Source organism: Nasonia vitripennis, assembly GCF_009193385.2.
Source record: "Nasonia vitripennis strain AsymCx chromosome 4 unlocalized genomic scaffold, Nvit_psr_1.1 chr4_random0008, whole genome shotgun sequence".
In the NCBI taxonomy this organism is placed as follows: Eukaryota; Metazoa; Arthropoda; class Insecta; order Hymenoptera; family Pteromalidae; genus Nasonia; species Nasonia vitripennis.
The window spans coordinates 693,501-717,157 of record NW_022279644.1 but is presented as its reverse complement, the minus strand read 5'-3'; the positions used below and the strand labels follow the sequence as shown (position 1 = coordinate 717,157).

Here is a 23,657-nt window from a genome sequence, read left to right as displayed (position 1 = left end):
CGATTAGAAAATAATAATGCTTTTATTATTTTCTAATCGTATTATTAACTTATAAATTTTATATGTTATTATCATTATAATCCCTAAAATCTTTTATACACAAATCAATGGTCATTAAAATTTAACATTTTTTTTTGCTGCAGCAGATTAATAAAAGTATTATCAATAAAAGTATCAATAAAAGAGTTAGAATGACTGGCTACCGCATCGCGACGAGACTACTTCGCCGGTAATTTGATGAGAAAATTGCTGAACACTAGTGTGTCTGCCTACTTGCTAAGATTCCTAGAATTTCGTCACTCAGTGCGCCCAGTTAGAGGTGACCCGGTCCCCCTTATCATCCGCAACATCTCATGAAGACATCATCATAGCATGCTATGTACTGAGAAAAACTCGTGCACATAACCCCATAGCCCATGAATAACATACAGCAATACAACTTATTTTGTTTAAAATCATGTAACTTTTACTGCAAGGTCATAAGAAACACTTTCATTGGAAACCCAAAATTATCTCCGCCAAAGCTAAGCACTAGGCCCGTATAGCTTATATTCTAATATAGCAATTAAAACAAGCTATATAGGTCAAAATACACTTTTTTCATATTTTACAGGAAATTTGTGAAAATAAAAAGTATTTTCGTACTTACGTGCGCAAAGTGTCACTTTTCCACACACTGAGAACAGCGTGCAGGAAAGTACCTAAGTGTGCGGGAATGGAACAAGAGAGAGCACGCGCATGCGCGTGCTCCTTTGTATCACTAGCTTAGCTCGTGCACAAACCCGTGCGCGCATGTGCATGCTCTCCCTTGTTACGCTCTCGCACGCTCGTTACTTTGACACGCACGTTCAGCTACTTTTGGACATGCTCTTCATAGCGTCTAGGTTAGTGACTCTGCACGCAAATGTGTATGCAAAATTGAACATTGTAAAAGTCAGTAGGAAAAAAATCTCACGATACTCGTGCGCGCGTAAATCATCCGTCGCGAGCAAAGCGAGTGCGGGAACGACCTACTTTGCGCACTTGTATCGTAATGTACTATTATCTAAAATGCTTCTATTATGAGTTATAATATATATATAAATTTAAAATTTTGAAACTACGGTTGTTTTACACCTACTAAGTATGACCGAAGAGAGTAAAACTTTGGAGGAACAATTTACACGTATTGAAAACTCTATCAAAAATATTGAGAGTTTCTTGATAAACAAAAAAGTAACAAGTTTGACAAATGGAAAAAACCATGATTTTCAGATAAAGTATTATCTTTACCAATAAATACTTTAGAGGCCTTCATCGAATTTGACAGTTCATTAACCACAAATATGTATCTTCTAAATGGCATGGTACACAAAATAATTTGTAAACTATTTTATTCATAATGATAATAATCTATTTTATATTTTAATTAATTTTTTGCTTTTTATGTTTTTCAGCATGATTACTTGATGTCACTGGTCGATTCAAAAGACTACTGTTTATCGAGGAGTTTTGTAGCAATGTTAAAAGCAATTATGAAAAAATATGTTGCACTCCAGTACACAGCAGCAAGAAAAACTATTATAAATTCAACTAAAACAATTTTTAAAGATACGCAGCTGTTCAAACTCATGTCTTGTACGTATTGAAATGATTGAAAAATGCGTTATTGAAACGAAAATTAATTTTGTTATTGTAGACCATATAGGCCCGAAATATATAAATAAATCAAGTTTCGCACAAGTCATCAATTATTTCATTGCGACATTTATTTAGATTCATCCAGCGTATAGGTTAGGATTTTCTTAACTTTGTTCATACTACGAAAAAGGTATTTTTTAGTAGATGATGACTGTAGTTACTGAATTTTAATCATAATATTTTAATTAATTATAAAAGACAGTAACATTCTTTTTAATAAACATTAATAACTCGATTCTTATTTTTACTTTTAAAATACACCAGTTTTGCCCAGTTTCAGGGCAGTAAAAGTGCGTAAAATACACGCTTTTACAGGGCAGATTTTTCGGCATTTCCCGACAAGTATGGTGATTTTTTGCTCGAAACTGGGCGGAAAATTGGGAACATTTCTACTAGGGCTGGTCCGTTTCAAACTATGGAACTTTAGGCGCAAAAATCAGTGTTCTCTATGTCAAGAAATGCTAAAAATCTTTTTTTATAGTCGGAGTATTGAACTTTCACCAACGTTCATCATACGTTAGTCAAGGAAAAAATACTGGGGAATTATAATAATATTGAAATTCACATAAATATGCGATTCAATACCAACCATCCCGGACCATAAAATAATAGTATATTACGATACGTGTGACCTAAGTGGCACATTATTATACGGTGCGTAGTTAGCGCTCGAGCGTAGCGAGAACGATACCGCAGCGCCGTGTAATAAAATGCCAACTTAGGTTACAAGTATCGTGTTCTATTTTATAGCATCTGCCTGCCCTTAGTCCGCTATATCACACCTATCCGTGCAATAAGTAGTTCTGTACTGCAAATACCCGCAAATACGGGGCTAAAAATATATGAGGAAATAAAAAGCTAGTTCAGTCCCGCTTTTCGGGGAATAAAGTAGTTATTACAGTTAAGCCGTGAATAAAACAGATTACTTTCATAAAATACACTTTACTGAACACTTCGAGTTTACCTTACCTTCCAGCTGATTCGATACAAAACTTAGATTGCAATAGATCTAGCTAGCGAATACGTTAAATATAAAAGGAGCGCAGACACATGTGTATCTTCTAATAACTTCGAGAGAATTGAGCACCGCTGCCGCAACTGCAACGTCGGCGCTAATCAGTCGGATACAGTGTGAGGAAATAGAGCGGCAATACCCTAATAATACAGCGTTTTTTAAACGTTTAAACGTTTGAATAAAAAGTTGAAAAAACGTTAAACGTTCAAGAGTGTTGATTTAAATTTTTTAAAAACGCTTAAAAAACGTTCTGTTATTAGGGTATCTTACCTCTCGCACATGAGACCTCCGGCGGTCTTAAGTTAACTTATTCATTTAAAAAACTTTTGAAAACTGGACAAAAATGAATTTGGCTTGACGGTCAAAAGAGTCATTTTAATCCCGACTTATAGGCACAAAAAACGTGAAAATTTTTAGTGTGTTACAAAAACACACAGATAACCTGAATTTAATGAAACTCAGATTTTAACCATTGTAAAGCACCTATAAAATAAATCTTAACAAATAAATATGAATGAAAATAATTCCATATAGCACCAAGGTCTACTTTAGAATACAGAGTTAAAAAAAATTATTTGATATAAATATGTATTTATTTTAGATATTCCGTTGGTATTTTTGTATAAAACTCAAGCATGAGTAATAAGATTAATATAGTACTAAAACAGAAAAATTTACAATAACAAAATTTATGAAATGTTTTTGTAAACTTCGATACTCATAGTTTAATAGAACAAAGACCAGCAACATCATTTATTATTTAAAACCAACAAACAATGCATAAATGCTTAGTTAGCTCTAGATTAAATTAGTTTGATTTTTCTGAAAGCAATATTTTGCCCAAATGTAATGTATTTACGGGATGTCTGAGCAACGCTAATTGGTTAAACATTCATACCCTCCCTACCACCTAAAAATTTTATTTGATCTTCAATCAGAAATATGTACGCTAATTTATCCCAGATAAACGCGTTATAAAACTGAACCATAACAAATGATTAAGTATGCATTATAATGCATTATTTGACCTGCGATTGTGGCATTCTTTGCCATCGGACATAAGGTTCAAACCTTCACTTGCGACATTTAAAAGCGCTCTGAAAAACTATCTGTTAAACTTTGACTAACACGATAAACATCGTAATTGTACGTACTTGACAAACTGTAATATACTTTGTAAACTCACTGTGATATTTTTAACTATATTTATACCCTATAAATGTTTTAACGTAATGTTTTTTGACTGAGCGCTTCAATATATTAATATAGCACTAATTTATATATATATATATATATATATATATATAATACTATGTGATATGTAAGATCTCATGTACTTTTTGGAACCTTGATCAAAATAAAATTATTATTATTATTATTATTATTTAGACGAACAATGAAAAACAAGGTTAGGCTAATGCGTCAATCAAAGAACGAGATGGTAATATGACTGTCATATCTATAATTGTTATCTAACAATATACCTTTGCATATAATGATTCAATCATCAAAAAAACTGTAGTATTCCAGAGTCTGCTACATAAAAGCAAATCATTAAAGATCTTATGTTTAATCGTATCAAATAAAATATAAACAAACAATGTAATCTAGGGCTCCAAATGGGATTAGCAAATTTCGCTTTAAAGGTCACATAATATGAAAGGTTTGGTTTATTATGTTTTATCGTAAAAAAGCGAACATTAAAAAAGTGGCTACAGAATCCAAGGTCAATAAAATATTAAATGACCAAAATTTCTGTAGTCGTTTTCTCCCACCCTGGTACCAAGCGCACGTGCGAAAGCCGACGCTGCGCTTTAGGTTCATAAGGCTAATGAATGCGATAAGCGTCGACAATGCCGTGACGTAGCTAGCGGAGGACCAGCGAAAGTTTCCTACGCTGCAGGAGCTTACTCCACTTCGAGCCGCAGAACCGACGGATGTGATAGATTTGTTTAGAGTTAAGGTTTTTTTTGGTTTAGTTTTGACTTCATGATTGGGCATAGAAGCCGGCAGACCATTAAAGTTTTATTTCAGAGTTTTGTTTAAAGATTCTTATAAAGATTTTATTAAGATTTCATTAAATTGGAACTAGCCATTGTATTAAACACCAGTATCAGAAACAATTCATTGATTCATTATTGTGGAACACAGGTTTATTAAATAAAACAGAGCATTGTTATATAACAATTGGTGGATTTCATTGTATGCACATACATATTAAAGATTTGGAAGTAAACCATTGGATACCTAACTAAGCGATTAAGGTAAGACTTTTAAACATTTAGAACATCCAAATTTGTGAAGAAGCGAGCTTAATAGTACATAGGCTTTCCCTATGACCGTTTCCTTAAATACGCAAACTCAAGTAAAATAATTATATTACTGTTAGTGGTGTCAAAAACACCTAGCACTTTTTTTTAAAGACTTCGCAGGATTGTTCAATAACTGAAAAAAGTTCTCCAGAAATTCATTTTTGTGGATATAGATATTTATTCTCATAACATCCTACTTTAATAACAGTCTATAATCGAAAAGTAGGTATTTAGCGATAATTTGAATTAGCTTTTAAACAATTTCGCAAGAAGCAGAATTCGTTCTTAGAACTCTTTCTTTTCAGCCTAACTATCAATGATCGTTAGGATGTTCATTTTATACGTAAGCGAAAGCAATATAGACATTAGGTTTTGAGAACTCGGGTCTTGATGTCGTTAGAACATATAACGCAGGCGCGCTTACGAATTGCTTCCTCTCCGCGGCAACTTCGGCGCTGCTTCGCGCGGTTAAAAGCAGCGGCAGCTCAAGCGCAGCGACACTCGCTTTCCAGCAATCAGCACGTCTTGACGGCAGCAGCCCCGCATACATACATATATACATATCCACACACACACACACACACATATATATATATATATATATATATATATATATATATATATATATATATATATAGAGCCAAAGATACAGGGTCTCTGCCACTACTTTTGCACTATAAGGTATCCCTATGAATTTTTTAGCGGTCGTATTCCGGATCGAACTCTTACTTTCAACAATATTAAGGTTTCAATGGCTGATAAGGTAGGTATAACGCATATATATGACTTTCAGGGTATTTTTATTAAAAAGGTAAGAAAAATTTACAAAAAAAAGTATAACTATGTCTATAGTGAAAAATGCTTCCCTGAGGAGCTATGAATTAATTAATTTGTGCTGAAAACCCAAAAATTGCCAAAATTGACATCTTTGGCTCCCTACCATTTTGGTAAAAAGTAATTTGAAAATCTGAAATATTTAGGTGCATTAAAAACTGTTTCTGGAACATATTTACTGTGGGTTGAAGAAGAAAAAATGTTTGATTTGACAGAGAACCACCCATATATATATATATATATATATATATATATATATATATATATATATATATGTGTGTGTGTGCGCGTGGTGTAATCATTCATCTGTACCATGTAAAATGATAAAATATTATATTGACATATTTTATGCAAAGGAAGCAATTTTCACAAATTTTATTTTCATAAAGCCTGCTCCACAATGAAAAATAATAAACAACATAAATGATCTGCGAGCAAAGCGAGCGAAGCTTTAACATATTTTATACAAACGAATATAATTTTTGACCATTTTTTTCCTTTCCAAACATATTCTACAACGAAACATATGTTTATCGCGAGCGAAGCGAGCGTTTTTTGCTAGTAATAAATAATTATGAATTAAATGTACAAATTTCATAAATTTGCAAAGTTCACGTTATTTTACTTTTTCTAGAATAATAAAAAACAACTTAAGACAGTTATGTTGTTTAAATATGGGTATAGAATTTTCTCGTGTAGAAATAGCAAATTGTACACAAGTACTAGCACTTGTACAATTATCACAGAGTCACAGTCAGAAATCGAGTCTGGCCACATGCCGCATACAGCAGGACTTGTATTCTGACTGTGGATATATACATATGTACATTTTAATTATACAATAATATTATAAATACAATGTACTATGATAGCATGAAACGTTTTAAAATGTGTTACATACATGAAGCTTGTAAATGTTGATACGCTTGTGAATGTTGACTTAAGAAAGGTTTCATTAGCGTTTAAACAACGTTGGATATGATTGCTATTCGATATTAATGAAACCATGAACCTTTTTATAAAACTTAAACATAAAATATTCTGAAAAATACTTCTGACTTTCTGTAGACGATGTCCAGGTGCCAGGATAACCCGCATGTCGAGGCGACATCGTCTACGGGGAAGAGCATATATCAAACATAAAATATACGGAAAAATACTCCTGACTTCCTGTAGATGATGTCTAGGTGTCTGCTCTTCGGTGTCACGCGATTGTGTTATTATATATTATATACATATAATAATGCTATACGATTATAACAAATGCGCAATGGGATCAATGTCTAAAGCAATAGTAGCTTGTTGTCTGTAGAATAGATCAAGATTTTAAAGAGAATATGCTTTCTAAAAGATATGAAATCTATATTTTATAGATTTCACTACTTTTTCTTGCCAAGGTTTATACTTCTGAAAAAGTTTTTTCAGGGAGATCGGACATACATCAAATGTACTAAAAAAACGTATGTATATCATATCGTTTAAATAGTCCATATCATGATTATTCTCAACATCATCTAACCTGGACCGCATCCGAAAATTTGTACGTACGTCTTTGCTAATGTTTATTGTTAATGCTTGCAAAAACAAATTATTCAAAAGTTATAATTTCCAAGATGAATCCATGTGTTTACAAGCAAAGATTACAATCGATGTAGAAAAATTAATTTTTGCTAAATATTTTAACGAAATACAGGGATGTTTACTGAAAACATCTATTTCCAAAATAAAGGATTTTAATATTATGATACAAGTGTTCTGAGTGTCACGGCCTAGCATGGCGAGTTAAGCGCCCGAGCGTAGCGATGGTGCTTACGCTGTTCCAGAAAATGTCACTGATACACGCGTATCCTAGAATACTTTATAGCGCCAGCTTTAAATCCGTCAGAACACGTTCTTACTGTGCTCTGGTGTCAAAACAAGGTTTAAATCTGCAGTGCTAAAATATTGTTTATAGCACAGTGTGGCTCTAATCCGCGTCTAAGTCATGCCTATCCGTGACCAAAGTAGTCCTTTGTTGCTAACCTCACGGTACAATAATCGACTGCTTAGATTACGGATAGGCGTGACTTGGCGGGTTTAAGCAGCTGCGCTATAAAATTGTATACGATACTCGTGAACTAAGCAGCCCATCAATGCACAACGTTTTATCACCGTCGCTGCGCTCGGGCGCTAATACACGCCGTGCAATTAGGTCACATGTATCGTAATATACTAATAAATTAATTTCACTGCATCAGTCTACAAACGTATAACTTATTGTAGTAAAATAGGAGATTTTCGCGCATGAAAATACATTTGCATAATGTATTATAGTTTACACTATGCTTGAATCGAAAAATTTTCACCCATTTTCAAGATATTTGTTTTTCTTTGCCAGCTTAGTTGTTTTACAACAATAAATCATGTTGCGGTCTCTGAACGTTACTATCAACTAGATATTGAAAGATGTTTATTATACAATACTTTTGAAATAGTAGAAATAATTTTTATGTTATTTCTTATAGAATCAACGTTAAAATCAACGTTATTATTGATTTTATTACAGTGAAGTAAATAATTTGGCGAAATGTAGCTATTGAGTATTTGCAACTGTATAAATAATGTTATTATATTATTTTTTTAACTTAGAGAAAAATGTATGATTTTTCTTTAAGTGTAAGTATAAGAAAAAAGAAAGTATTCTCTAAGTGTAAGAACATGTTGCATTCATTTTTACTAGACTAAAATAAAATGAAAATAGTGTAGAATTTAAAGGCTTAATTAAAAAATCACAACGGATATTCGCAAAATATAATATATGCATGCAATATTGCGAATTTTTCTAATTAAAATCGAAATAGTTAAAAAAAGCTGAACCAAATTAAGATAGTAAGACTGACAAATCAGTAGTAACAAAGTGAGCTATTAAGTACACCAAGGGCTAGATGGAACTACACTGCACCTTGCATACCTCCATGAAGCCCCCCCTTTCCTTGACGTAGAGGTATAGTCGAAACAAATCGAGGGGGTTCTTGGAGATGGTGGGACAGCTGGTTATCGGCGTTCTACGTTCCTCCATGAATCCTACAAGTTTGTCCAGCCAAGATCGGCGTTCCATTGAATCATCCATCTCATATAGTTTTGATAAACTATCCGACTTCTAAAAAGAAATATAAAAAATTAAAATTAAATTAATTAATCAAAAAACAAACAAAATACAGTGAGCTTAAGTAGCTAATTAAGCGCGCATAGATACAAGCGCACTTAGTGAATGTCCATTTCTTAAACATCATCTGTAACGTTCTCGACTTGTGCGAGCGTCGGAGAAGGAACTGATACTTTTTTTTGTAAAATTTTCTGAATCTTTTAATAAAAATACTTTTAAAGCCCTACGAATATGTTAAGGCAACCTTATTTGCATCATAAATCTTACAATATGAAAATATGAATGTTTGATCGGGACTCCGGCTACCTCAATAAAGTAAAAAGATAACTTTGCATAGTAAAAAAGAAGCTGTAAAGTTTCATAATGGGCCTGACTTTCTACTAAAAGTTATGTAGAAAACAAACATGATATATTTATATGCAAACATGGTGTTTTATATGCAAATTTGACACTTATAACCTAGTACATTGCAGTTAGTGCTGAATTAAAATTATATCACAATATAGCTGCGCATCTTTGTTAGTAACGATAGACATGAAATGTATAAGGTTATAAGTGTCAAATTTGCATATGAAACCACATATTAGCCATTATATCATGATTGTTTTCCACATAACATCTAGTCGAAGGTCAAACTTATTCTGAAACTTCACGGCTACTTTTTAGGCACGACCGCGACACGGAAGCGCCTTATAGTTTGGTCATCGAAAAATGTGTGAAATGCGACATCTCACGCAATTTTCGACCGATCCAGCTGAAATTTTGGAAGGAGTCTCCTCTCTCACAAACTAGAAATTTAATTTTTGTTTAACCCGATTCTCTACCTTTTTTTTAATGCGGGCACAATTTGTTCAATTTTTGCGTGTTTTTTAAATAAAAATTTTGGTGTTACACGATTATCTCTCATAGACGTTAATCATTCGGGCTAGAAATTTGTGTGCAAACTCCTCTTATAATAGTTTATTATGGGCTTGATCCTACATGTATACGCAGAATGCCGTCACCTCCAAAAATCGCTAAAAACAGTTTTTTGGCTGTAACTCGAAATCTAAGCATTCTACAAAAAAAAAAGTTAATTGAAAAAGTTGTAAATATTTAAAAAACACAACTTTTTTCTGTTAACAAACAACAATTTTAGAAGCAATGTTTTAGAACCAAAAGAAGTACGGTGCAAGCGCAAAGCGCGAGCGTCAGCAGTCGTGCTCTATGCAAGGCAATGCAAGGCGGCAAGCCACCGCGCACGTAAGGCCGAGCGTGGCGAGCTAGTTCACTATAAAAAGGTATCTTTTTACTGTATTAAGGTGGTCGGAGTTCAGACCGAACATTCAGATTTCCACATTTTAATGTTTAAAAATATTGCTTCCTCCTAGAGGAAGCTTTGTAATAGTAAAATTTTCAGTTTCGCTGAAACTTCGTAGAAACGCATTTGGAAGTGTTTGGAGTTTGAATCATGCGTTTTTAGGAAATGTCCGTGTGGATGGCTGTGTGTGTGTGTGTGTTTGCGTGTGTGTATGTACGCATACCGTTATGATTCTGGAACCACGTGACCGATCGTAATAAAATTTGACATGCATATATGTTTTCTGATTCTGAATTCTGAATTTTTTTGTATGATTCTGACAATTTTATGGTCATGTTATAGCCATTTTTCGGTTGTAAAACAATATTTTTACTTTTTTATTAATAAAATGATTTAAACAATGTATCTAACAATAGTGAATCTAAAAGAACAAAACATTGCCTACTTTTCCGCAAGATTTTACAGATTGAACGTTCCGTTGTATTTAAATGCATTCCTTGTGAGCTACAAATCATTGACAATGGGCAAAAATTGCTTAAAACCTCAACTTCGACCAGTTAGAACTCGAAGCCAAATGAAGGAATCAAGCAGAAATTTTTTATGGGAGTCAGGTATAACATATAGAACATATATATATATATATATATATATATATATATATATATATATATATATATACAGTTTAGGCAAAAATTAAAATTTTCATATCTTCGATTTCACAGAAAACCACGCGCACACACACACACACACACACACACACACACACATGACTTTAAGGATATTTTTATTGAAAAGGTTAGAACATTTTACAAAAAAAACTATATCCATGTCTATAGTGAAAAATGCTCCCCTGAGGAGCTATGAATTAATTAATTTGTGCTGAAAACCCAAAAATTGCCAAAATTGACATCTTTGGCTCCCTACCATATTGGTAATAAGTAATTTAAAAATCTAAAAAAATTCAGGTGCATTGAAAATTGTTTCTGAAACATATTTGCCGTGGGTCGAAGAAGAAAAAAAATGTTTGATCTTCGATTTTACAGAGAACCACCTATATATATATATATTTTATGACGGTAGCTCGGCCGTCATTATTATTTTAAGTTGTTTGTTGTTTATGCTAATATTCACCGTTTCCGTCGGCTGTGCAGAAGGCACTAGATTCTACCGACTATAATCTATCCGCGCACGGACGTAAAGACGTATGAACACGCGGCGGTGATAGTAGTACTCAGGATGTGGATTCAAAAGGAGGAAAAGTCAATGAACACTCGCGGATTATTGTAAAACTTAGACTAACTGTTTATTGGTGCTTGGCTTACACAAGCGCGCCAGACGGGCGCATGCCAGCTACCAGCATGTAGTCGAGGTGAGAGAGAGAGGAGGCTTAAAGTCGCCCGAGTAAGCGAGAGTTGATAAGAACTAGTACTTACAGATGTACGTGGCCGGCACGGCCGTTCTAACCCACGCGAAGATGGTCTCGGACGGATTGTCCTCGGTTCGGTTGACCTCGCAACCCTCGCACACAACAATCGCAATCTATTCGCAGTGTCTATTCGCGAAACGGAGCGGAGCGAAGACAGACTCGGAATGGCTCGCTAGCGCGAGCACAGATTTACCTATGCCCTCTGACACACTGTTGTCAACTCTTGACAGCAGTGTGCGAGCAGGTGGCAACATTGTACGTTGCTGAATTTAAATCTCTCTCGATGCTTATTCTCTCTCTGTCTCTCTTACTCTCTCACATGCTGCGCCTTCAGTAGCAGTAACAACAGAAGTATTATACAGAATGTTGATTCTGTCCCGGAGAGACGTCGTAACGTGCTCAACGTGCGTTAATTGCACTGGCAACCGTTACAACACCCCCCCAAGACGCTGGGTAGCCGGTCAGGTGTACCAGCTCTTATCCACTACGTCTATCCGGGCGATCCAGGACAATTCTATTTTTATTTAATCAAAAAGAAATAAAGATGATAAGAAAAGAAAAGAATATGGAATCAAACAAAAGTATATCAAGTTAGAGGGGTTACCTCCTTTCTCTCTCTGGGTTCCTATAGCTTGTTACAACATCATTCACGGCCGTTACCGAATTTGTACACGGACTAATGTCGGCAGACTTATGACTAACGTCGAACGCAAAACGAAAAGGAACGGAGAGATTAACTTCTGGAACAAATAACCCGTTTTACATTTGTCAAAGCAAGTTTTTCATTATTCAGTCGGTGGATGACTAACTCGATCGAATACGTATGGACGGTTTTTGTCACTTTTCAACCGGGCGTACATGCATCATCCTAAACGGTCTAACATAAATTTCATACCATGAAAAGAATTGCGACAATATCTGCCATTTGTTGTGTCCGACAGTTAGATTAACTCACGAGAAGCTTCGAACGGTTTTATAAAACGATGAGAATAATAAATGTCCTTCGTATCTCGACAACCATGTGCATTTGACGTACGAAACTGGTCGTAACCCTCCTCATAGTTCGTGGACGTATTGATAATAATTACGGACGCTAGCGGTTCGAGTGAAGTCCCTTAAAATTTACTTTCGTGCCCCACTGTCGAGAACCCTGCTTAGAAGCATTTTCCTCGGTACAATGTACTGATGCCTATCTGGTATCACCAGCGAGTTTAAGTACAGCGATTTTAATTTTTGGGTTACTCTAACCTGCCGTATTATTCCACGTCGTTTGCAGACTACTAACCTGAGTACCATTAGTTCGCACGCATCATGCTACGGCCGCTCGAATACTATTGCTATTCTAAAAATAGTCCTACAACTAATTTTTCAAACGTCTCGCGCTCGAGAGCTATATGATCGCTACAGTGGAATAAACGCATTTTCCTTGATCTTCTCTCTTCAGTTGTGGAGTCGTTGGCACGGTCGGCTAACCACTTCCTAAAAGCGAATGGGTGGCTTGCCTAGATGTTGGACTGAGTTTTAACAGATGTGAATCTTCCTCGGACGTAAATTCTGCCATCACGGATCGGATTATCTGTACAGTATAACCAATTTCGTTATCAGAGGATCTTCTCTCCTCCAGCTGTTCCAATTCCGTGAACAAGCGATAACAATCTAAGCATAATAACATGCGACTATCATCCGTTGGATGAAATTGGTTGCAAATAACTTTTTGTCTAATAACTTTAGACTCGCACGAAAATCGTGCTAGCAGAAAGAACATTTTCTGCTGCGACATCATTCGTCTCCGCTGTTGCCCTAGAGTCGAGCGTATCAGCTGATGTCTGGGTTTTGGCTTTGAATTCAAAGTATTCTTTACAGCCTCGGTGCTGTGGTGTTTGTGCTTGTTGCTTCGTGGGTGAATTAGGTCCACAGCTCCTGAATTCAGAGCTCGAAGACTCACAAACGGACATCGATGAATAAAACTCCCCGTGCTGCAGACACCTTGGGCAGTTCGTCCGCTTATATCCCGCCAGCTTGCATTTATGGCATTTGAGGATATGCGGCTCCGGACAAACGCGAGCGCGATGCCCTACGACATCACAGTTCCAACAGCTCCCTTTGAAAGGTTGAGAAGTCGGTGCTTTCCGAATCCCTAGATTCGCACGTTCATTCTCCACACGCGCATTACGAAACGATCGATTTGGCGTGTATTTTTCTCGTTCACACGTCTGTGAGCAAGATTTTCGACTGGTGTCATCAATACCGGTATCAGAGACACTTGATGCGGGTCTCACCTTGTGATCCAGCTTACTTCCGGGTGAAGGATTTCTGCGAAGAGTTGCAGAAGTGCAGCCCTTGTGACCTTGTTGACTTGCATGCTGTTTGTCTCGATCGAGGCTAACTTTCGGTCGACGTTTGTTGTCACACTTGTTGCTAGAACTAGCCTGCTGCTGGTGAACATTGTGACTAATTTCCTTCCGTTTGGCCGAACGGGAAGTTGCACTCGTGCTGTTAATCTTAGCAACGACCCGCGATTCCTTGTCACAATTATTCCGACGACGCTTTTTAGCACTCTTGGACCTCGTGCAGTTACTCTTGTCGTCCCGGGACTTACAGGTTAAACACCCGCCCGAATTTATGAGTGACTTCACTAAATCCGTGAGTAACTCAATCTTCTGTGTGAGCACCGCAAGCATTGCACTGCTCTCACATGGCGTACCAGAACACGATATTTTTCCGGCTGCTTGGCAACTACATTGTAGCGTGGATTGCCCTTGCAATAGCCTGTGTTCTGAAAGTGATGAATCGTCTGCCAAGTTAGACTGATTCATTTCAGAAGTTGACTTCTTTGAACCGTCGGACGCTGTCACTGATTCTTGATCGTCAATAACTGAGCCATAGTTCAAGTTAAACAAGTTCTCTATGGAAGTACACTTCTTCGTAAGGTCGGACGTATTCACAGATTGGTGTTTGTCCCAATGACAGTTGAGCCTGTTGTGCGAATTTGCCACTGTTGTATTTTCACAAAATGAATTATGATGGTTGGGGGTGCAAGGATTATCCAACTCTTCCTTCGACCCTTGTGTAGAAGAATTCAGTAATGGTTTCGTTGGTACTCTAGCATGACTTGCTGATGACTTCCTCTGCTTCCCAACCTTAGCTTCCACGGGTTCCTCCAAGCGTGGTAATTCTTGTGCACGACTAAGACTCGGTATACAGGAATCGGATGTGTTTCTTGTATTAATTCTCTGTCGATCGCTGATTCTCTGAATCATCGGAGCGATACCGTTCAAGTACGTCGTACGACGTGCTTGACGAAATTTCCCTTCGTCGTAAGAATGGTCCAGCATAGTTACAGCTGTGAAGTCCGTTGGCCTATAATCGCCTGCGAGGTAATAAACTGCTTTCTTCCTCGTCTTCTCCTCCTTCGTGGAACTCCTGGAGAACCGTGGAAATCTTCCTTATCCACGCCTGTGGGTAATTCAGTTGGGCGCCATGTAACGGGGTGAGACTTTTGACGTGAGAGGAGAAAATCACAAAAGGAGACGCCGGGACCGAGAATCGATCCGGCGCTCCCGAGATCTCTAGGCGTGCGTGCTACCGCTTGAGCCAACGCCGCCCTATTTCGTCACTCTCTATCCTGCCTCGATTACCGGCGTGGCGAGGGACGTTGTTCCTCGTTACAATATATATATATATATATATATATATATATATATATATATATATATATATATATATATATATATATCTTTACTTTTAGCTTTCGTACAGTACAACTTTAGAGGCATTCAGTCCTCTGAACATCATCTATACATTTTTTGAAGCAAACGGAACATCCTTAAAACATTGCGTCTTTGAAAAAAGTTCCAGTTGAGGCGAATATCTCAAACAGCATTAAGTCTGTTTGAGAAAAAATATTAAACCTATTTGAAAAAAAAGTTTCATACATAAGTTGTTTTTTAGGTATGATAGCCTTATATACAATAAGTTTGTAATGGACAAAATACTTAGACATTCCTTTTCGTATATGCTTCCTTATAATATAGTACAGTTTTAGAGGAACTAAGTCGTTTGAAAATAAACTGTACTATAAATTTTGTCACTCTCTAGAATACTTCAAGGACATTGCGTCCTTGTAGAAAATTCTAGTTAGGAAAAGTATTTCAAACAGCGATACAATTGCTTAAGAGAAAAACCAAAATAAGAAAAAATTTAAACATCCGTTTTTATTTCAGGTATATTATTGACCACAATACGTTAGCCAAGATCGAAATACTATGAAATATTTTAAAAATTAAATTTCGAACATAGAAGAGATTCAGACCAACATCTTTTTTTTTTTTACGTGGCATTTGGAACTCGAAGTTCATCGCCTCATCTACGCAAGCCTTCCACGCTACCCTATCTTGTGTCAACCCCACCCAATATGCACCTCTCCGATCGACACCCACCTGTCCTATTTCTACTAGATCCGCTTTTACGTTGTCCTCCCATCTACGTCTAGGTCTACCTAGAGGTCGCGTTACCATCGGCCTGCCCTTCATGACACGCGCTGCCGCGCGGTCGTCTCCCATTCTCGCTACGTGCCCTGCCCATCCAAATCTGCGCGATTTTACTATTCTGTTAATATTTGGTGACGCGTACAGATTGTGTAACGCATCATTGTGTAGTCTCCTCCATTCCCCGGTTTCCTCATCTATCTTCGGCCCGTATATTTTTCGCAAGACTTTATTTTCAAATACCCTAAAACGGTTGTCCGCCTGCTTAGTGAGAGCCCACGTTTCGCACCCGTATAGAACCACCGGCAGTATTATTGTCCTGTATATTCTTATTTTAACGTTTTTAGACAACAGCCTCGACTTAACCCATTAACGTCCAAAACAGAGAAATCGTAACTCTGTTTTCAACCGTAAATCTATCACATATTCCACGAATATATTCAAAGCAAACATACTTTTTCTGAAGTATTTTTTTCTCTACTTTCCATTTCTCGTATCAGAATTGCGTATTTTTCACTAAAAAATCCAATATGGCGACGTTTAAAAGAAAAAATGCAAAATTTCGATACTTTTTTTTTAAATCCAATTTCTTGTTGTGTTAACGTTGAGGACGGAACTTTATTTTTCAACTATGAGTGCATAAATTAGTTGTACTTTAAATTCAGTTTGGTCCCGAATCCAGAAATTCAATATGGCGGCTAGAAAATGGCGCCTGACGCGCTAAATTTTGCCCAAACTTTCACGAATTTTTTTCTCGAATATAATGCATTCGACGAAAAAATCAATAAGAATAAAAAGTGCTTAGAATCAATCAAGGAATATGTCTAAATTTTTTCACTGAGTTTTGAGCAACTTTTTTATTTTTGCCAATTGGCAATTTATGACAAATTGGAAAAATTCATCGAATCGTCTCGAAAAAATTCAGATATACTTCTTGGTCAATTCTAAGTACTTTTTATTCTCTAACTTTTTCTTATATAACACTTTGTTTTTGAGTAAAAAATCAAAAACCTTAAAAAATTTGAGTTATGCAACTTTTGGAATTGTTTCATAAACTATATTGAATTCTATATCGAAAATGTCTGAATTTAATTACTATATTTAATTTGCCGAATTTTGCCAAAAGCTTTTGTAATGTTTTTATCTGAATTTCAAAATAGTGAATCATCATTGAATGTTCATAAATCGATTTTGAAGAATCTTTAGTTTTTTCACTCTTTGTCTACTATACTGTTAGTGTTCAAAATACCTATAAAATATTCCATACATATTTCCTGAATTTTGCAGTCAGCGTTTGTCGCACGACGAGAGGCTCTCTCTCTCTCTTTCTCTGGTGAGTACTGTTGATAGCTCTGCTGATCAGTCTTTCTGTTTAACCGCTTTTCTGCCACTTCTTGTCTTTGAGCTCTCTTCTGTTGTAGATAGTTGCACGCGCTACATTGCACGGCTCTTAACATGCAAATCTGCTTAGCTTGGCTTCTTACTTGCACGGTGTCTCTTTTTCTTCACAATCAACATCGTGGCGACATCTGCTGCATCGCAGGAGAACCATCAATGCGATTCCACACTGTTCGAAGTCGGTACTTTCACGTTTTCTCCACTAACACTCCATCTAGCCGTAAGAGTCACAAAAACTACTTTTCCACTCCGTCGATAACTTATCATCCTTCTACAAGTATCTGCCTTACCGACTACTAGTAAGTTGTCGACAAAAAATGAGTGCAAACGGCGAGAAGAACGTGGAAGTGCTTTTTCAACAATGCAGCAGCAGCTGTAAACAATTAATACAGCACAAGTACTCCAAAAAGTGCGTATTTTGTGGTCTTTACTATAAAGTCAAGTGCTTGAACACCACAAACATCAAGACTATTGTGGTGAACGATAAACAGATCATAGCCTGTCCCTCACGCACAGACAATAACAACGTGAGAAGTGATATCAACACCAAAGGCGCCAAGGTGAGGACCAAATCCCTATATAAAAAAGTCATGACCGGATGCAATGAAGCCAAGAATGCGTCAATATGATTGGCTCATGTAGTGCGCATGCGTCAAAAGTATCGTTAGAATTTTTTGATTTGTTTTTGATTTCTAAAATTGATTCTAATATTAAAAATGTAATATAATACTATAATACATATCAAATTATAATTTGTGTATTTATAATATTCTAGAGACATTCTACTCTCGAGACTATTTTATTCTCGAGACATAACCTTAAAATTTTAAAAGGAAGTTGGCGACGAAACCGCGGTAATTTTGAAATTTATATGAGCGCGAAATGAATCATATATTGTAAAGTTTGATATATTTCCGTGATAGAAAACAAATATTAAAAATATCAATCAAGTATTTATATTCCATTTAATAAGTTAATGAAATTATAGTCTACTACAGTGCGTGCAGCGCACTGCGCCAAGTCTAGTCGACGTCAAATAAAACATCAACAACGGGAGTAACTGCAACAACAACAGCAGGCAGGAATACTCCTAAACAGCAGCTGGCAAATACGAAGACCAGGTCAGCACCACAATCAGCCAACACTTCGCGAAATCTCTCACCGACCCGCTCGGCCGGAGTAACAACTTCTACACCATCCATTGAAGCCGCCTTGAGGGATATTCCAGAAGCTCTTGACGACGTACGCAATGCTCAAGCAGAGTCCCTCTAGACACAGAACGTCGTGCCTGAGAGGATCTCAAGAATTAACCAGCGTCTGAGCCCACTGGAGAAGCGACTTAAGGCCCTCGATGATCTGCCTGCGCTCAAAACTCGCATACACAATACTGAGTCTACGATCAACGAGCTGCAGGCACAAATTCAAGATCTGTCATCGAGGAGCCCGTCGACGCATCAGGACAACAGCAGCACTGTGCCTTGCACTACGGAGATTTGCAGCCTTCGCAGTGAACTGGCTGAGGTCAAGAGACGCCAAGAGCAGACCTCGAACAGTGTGGTCGTTGTCACTTCCTCGCGTACTTAGTAATAAACGCACTTGATCCTACGGTCCTCAGAAGAGACGTGGCATTCGTCAGGACCATGGGAAGGCTTGATGCAACAAACAACTACGCCAGGGGTGACGGGAGACTGCCACCATTAGCCGTCACCCTCTCTTCAAGTGCGCTTGCACGCTCAATCGTCGTCCCCAAAGCCCAGAAACGCAAGCTACACATCAGCAAACTGGACGCAATCTTGCGGGAGGAGGCAGAAGCTCTGAGCCCTGACCATCAAGGGCTCATAAACATCAAAGAGCTGCTCCCTTCAGATGTCCATAAACTGCGTTCAAGGGCTAGGTTGGAGGCCTAGAGGAGGTAGGGTTGCCGAACTTCCGTCAGAGATGGGAGACTCTTTATACGCTGCAACGATGACAGCGAGCGCGCCACCGTCATCATCACCGACGCTGAGCTAAACACTATTTTAGCTCGGATTCCGCCCGCTGTCAACATCGACCAACACTGAAGCTATAACACACATACACATCATTCCACCACACCTACCATCAAGCTCATCTGCCATGTCTTTATCCAATTCTAAGGTATCTCTGTCCGAAGGTCCAAGAGTCTGTCATTTCAATGCAAACTCGCTTACGGGTCACATTGAGATGATCAGGCTTTTCTTATCCACTCGCTCTCCATTCCACGTAAAAGCTGTTGCTAAGTCCTGGCTGAGCGACAAGGTGACATCCATCCCTTCATTGGATGACTACCTGCTGTACAGATAAGACAGAAACAGAAACGGAGGAGGTGTGGCCCTCTATATACATAAATCACAGACGACAGCGTCACCCTTGGTTCACTACGGCTCTTCGTGACCTTGTATCCGAGAGGGATAGACTTTACAGGCGTTTCAAAGACTCCATGCTCGATTCAGATTTCTGCATATATAGACTAGCTAGAGACTATGCTCACAAACAAGTCGAGGAAGCCAGGCATTATTATTATTATTCACGCCTGTTAAGCTTGACTGACGTCGCCGAAATCTGGAGAGAGCTAGAGAAACTTGGAATTTTTGCCACCAAGGCACCTTCACCATCACGCTTTACCACAGATGGACTCAAAAACCATTTCAGCACGATCTCCAACAATCCGTTGGCTCCTGCTGTTGAGGATTATCTTCTCACCCTGGAAAGTCTTGACCTCCCAGAACATTTCGAGTTCAGCACTATAACGGAATCGGATGTGTTGGCTGCGGTATCGCACATTGACACTCAGGCCAGGGGAAGTGACGACATCCCACAGGTTGTTATTTCAAAAGCATTGTCGGTTCTCACTCCCTTACTAAGTCATATTTTCAACCTGTCCCTGAGCGAACCCTGCTTCCCATCTGCCTGAAAACTGACACTTGTGCGCGCACTCAATAAAGTCAGTTCACCAACAGCCGTGACTGACTACCGTCCGATTTCACTTCTCTGCTTTCTATCCAAGGCCCTGAAGTGGCTGGTGCACAGGCAAGTCTCAGAATACCTTGAATCAAGGCTCCTACTAGATAATCTTCAAACAGGCTTCCGCACTGGTCACAGCACTCAGTCTGGCCTAATTAAGATAACTGATGATGCCAGGGCCGGGATAAACAAAAAGAAAGTAACACTTCTCCTTCTCTTTGACTTTAGCAAGGCGTTTGACACTGTGTGTCACGTCAGGCTCCTGAGAAAGCTATCCACCTTCGGCTTCTCAAAGCAGGTCATCCGCTGGTTTGCTTTCTACCTCACTGGGAGAAAGCAGGCCGTCGTTGGTGACAATAGCGAACGCTTCAGATAGCCTCTAGATTGTATTTTCGTTGCTAGAACGTAAGCTGCAAAAATACAACCTATCTACGCACACTCTTGCACATCCAACTGCGTCGCTGTGATGTAGATTACCATACGAAATCGAGCGAAATGAAAAATCGAAATCGTTTAAGGGGACAAGCCTTTAAATCCTGAAAATAAGAATTATGAGTAGAAATGACAAAATTAAAGTAAATCATTCAAAACTTCTAGAAAATACTTTTTGGTGTGTTAGAAGTTCGAATCAAGTGTTTTTAGAAAATGTCCGTATAGATGTGTGCGCGCGTGTGTATACTGTAATATTTCTGGAACTATTCCGTCAATGTCAATAAAATTTGACATGCATATCTATTTTTGAATTCTGAATTCGGGAAAAACAGTTATTTTTTATTTTCTCGAATATTTTTTTATGACCATTTTTTGATTTTTAAAAAACACTATTTTGCGTTTTTTCAATCGTCCCAAAACATTGCACCGAGTACCACAATGGAGTTGCAGGGATAATTAAGGTTTAAGCACGGTGAAGTTAAAGATATTTATACTAAATATCACTCAAGAAATTTTAAATTATTTACTTCAATATGGTTATTTTTACTCATGATTTTTTTTCAGGATTTAAAGGTGTTGTGTCCCCTTAATCGGAGCGGAATTCTTAAAAAAAAATTTTTCTACGCCAGATAAGCACGAGTGGCTTCTGGCGCGCTCACTCGTTGCACTTTAGTGCACTCATTCGCAACGCATAGTTTGTACTACATGCATATACGTACTCACACTCCCGAAAAATTAAAAAAAAAGGAACGACAATATTTTTCGCGGAATCGCGCGTATATCTCGGATGTCAAGTCGAGTGTGTTATTCTCTTAAATGCTCTTGAGGTCTTCTTGGCTGTAAAACTTAGCGTATTTTATTTTTCGCCTTCCCTTTTATATATATATAAAAGGGAAGGCGAAATATATATATATATATATATATATATATATATATATATATATATATATATCGCCCCCGTCGCGTTCCCGTAGAAGTGCCTATATGTAAACAATTAAACAGCTTACAAATATGCTTACTTGCTCTTATTTTACACGAGATGTCACGAAAAAACAATAGGGAACAGACATGGTTTTGTTATATACATATAAATACTTACATACAGTAGAAAAGAGCATAAGAATACTCAGATAAACAGATTAATTAAAAATTAATATGTTTGAATAGTTTTTAAAAGACAGCTCTCCAATATGGCGGCTCAAAGGATAAAGGCCTACCTAACGTACGGGTATTTGAGTACATAAATTAAGTCATCATGAATCTATTTTGATTTTGAAGCATTATCTCTCATCTCTATTATGATTTTGGAGAAAACAATAAGGTTATTTTATATATGTATCAAATATTGATCACGTGAGCTCTGAATCGTTTAAAGGTATCATTAGCAAATTGAATCTTCCAAACAATATTACTTAACAAATATTGCAGTAAAAATCGTAACTCTTGTACTTTTGTGTAAAATTTATTCTTAACTTTATTTCAAAAAAGTTTTTAAAAATCATGTCTGTTCCCTATTGTGCAACTCTCTATCCTAACGAGAGTGCTTTAGAGTTCTCCCGACATCAACAGAAAATTATTCGACTCGGGGAGCATGCGATATACAAATGTCAGCTTCAAGTCTTGCTGCTCCAAGTCGTCAATTCTATGACGTGTGATAATATTGGTCGAAATTTACTCTCGGCCTGGCAACAAATATCTCGAATATATTTGAACACTGCTCAAATCCGCTTGACTTGAGCGCGACGTAAACAAAGAGATGCTCGTGTTTATGCCGCTCGCGCGACCTTCTCTACCTCGCAACGGTTTCATCGCTAGCGCCAAAATTCACGAAAATTATAATTTTTCAGCACTCCTTCCTGAGCAACCTACTAACTGAGCGCAAATGTAACGCGGATGACTTTTCCTGCAATACCTCCCCAAGCGGATCTTCATGCGCCAGAGGTATTTCTGTCGGGCAATGGCACATAATTCAAGAATAAACCCATTGATCAATACCAGAAGGAACATGGCGTGGAGCACGAGTTGGCGACACTTTGTCATCCTCAGGCCAACCCGGTTAAGAGGATGAATCGCACCATTAACAGCATGGTGCGGACGCTGATCGAGGAAAACCATAACACATGGGACAAGCAATTAAGCGACATCGCCTTCAGGTATAATACCGTACTACAATCTTCCACGGGTGTAAGTCTAGCTATACCATATGTCAGGTACAATAGGTCTTCGAAGACCTATTGTACCTGACATATGGTATTTCTAAGTTAATATAATTGTTTAGTTGATCATTTAAACAATTTAAAGTACATTTACACAAAATATTCAATATCTCATTTTTTTTTTAATTTAAGGTGGTGAGGTCCCCTTAAGATGCCGTCCGACAAGTGCTGTAAATTAACATGAGCAGAAACTTATGGCGCGGAATCTCTTTTTGGGAATCCGAAATAGACGGAAAGAGAGAAAGGAAGGCCCAATCGGAAACCGTAAGAGCCGGACAAGGAAAAAGCGAACACGCCTCGCTATCGCACTACCACAACTCAGCGTCGCACACACACCAGACCGAGCTCGCTGTCTGCTGCCGCTGCAGCAGAAACGAGCGAGGAGAAGTTAGCCGCCGCAAGGGAGAGCCGAGCATCTCGCCGCGCGAGG

At 37.6% G+C, this 23,657-nt stretch overlaps 1 protein-coding gene across 12 annotated transcripts in view; it reads right to left on the bottom strand.

Annotated features, from left to right (window-relative positions):
* Positions 1-23,657, bottom strand: part of LOC100115246 (trithorax group protein osa) — a 411,563-nt gene that overhangs the window by 189,517 nt on the left and 198,389 nt on the right. For 9 of the 12 annotated variants that reach the window (XM_031930083.2, XM_031930092.2, XM_031930087.2 and 6 more), the window contains one exon: positions 8,783-8,980. In XM_031930083.2, the coding sequence (XP_031785943.1) occupies positions 8,783-8,980 (198 nt within the window). The remainder of the gene's footprint in view (positions 1-8,782; positions 8,981-23,657) is intronic. The other 3 variants (XM_031930084.2, XM_032602042.1, XM_032602043.1) reach the window with 1 other exon arrangement.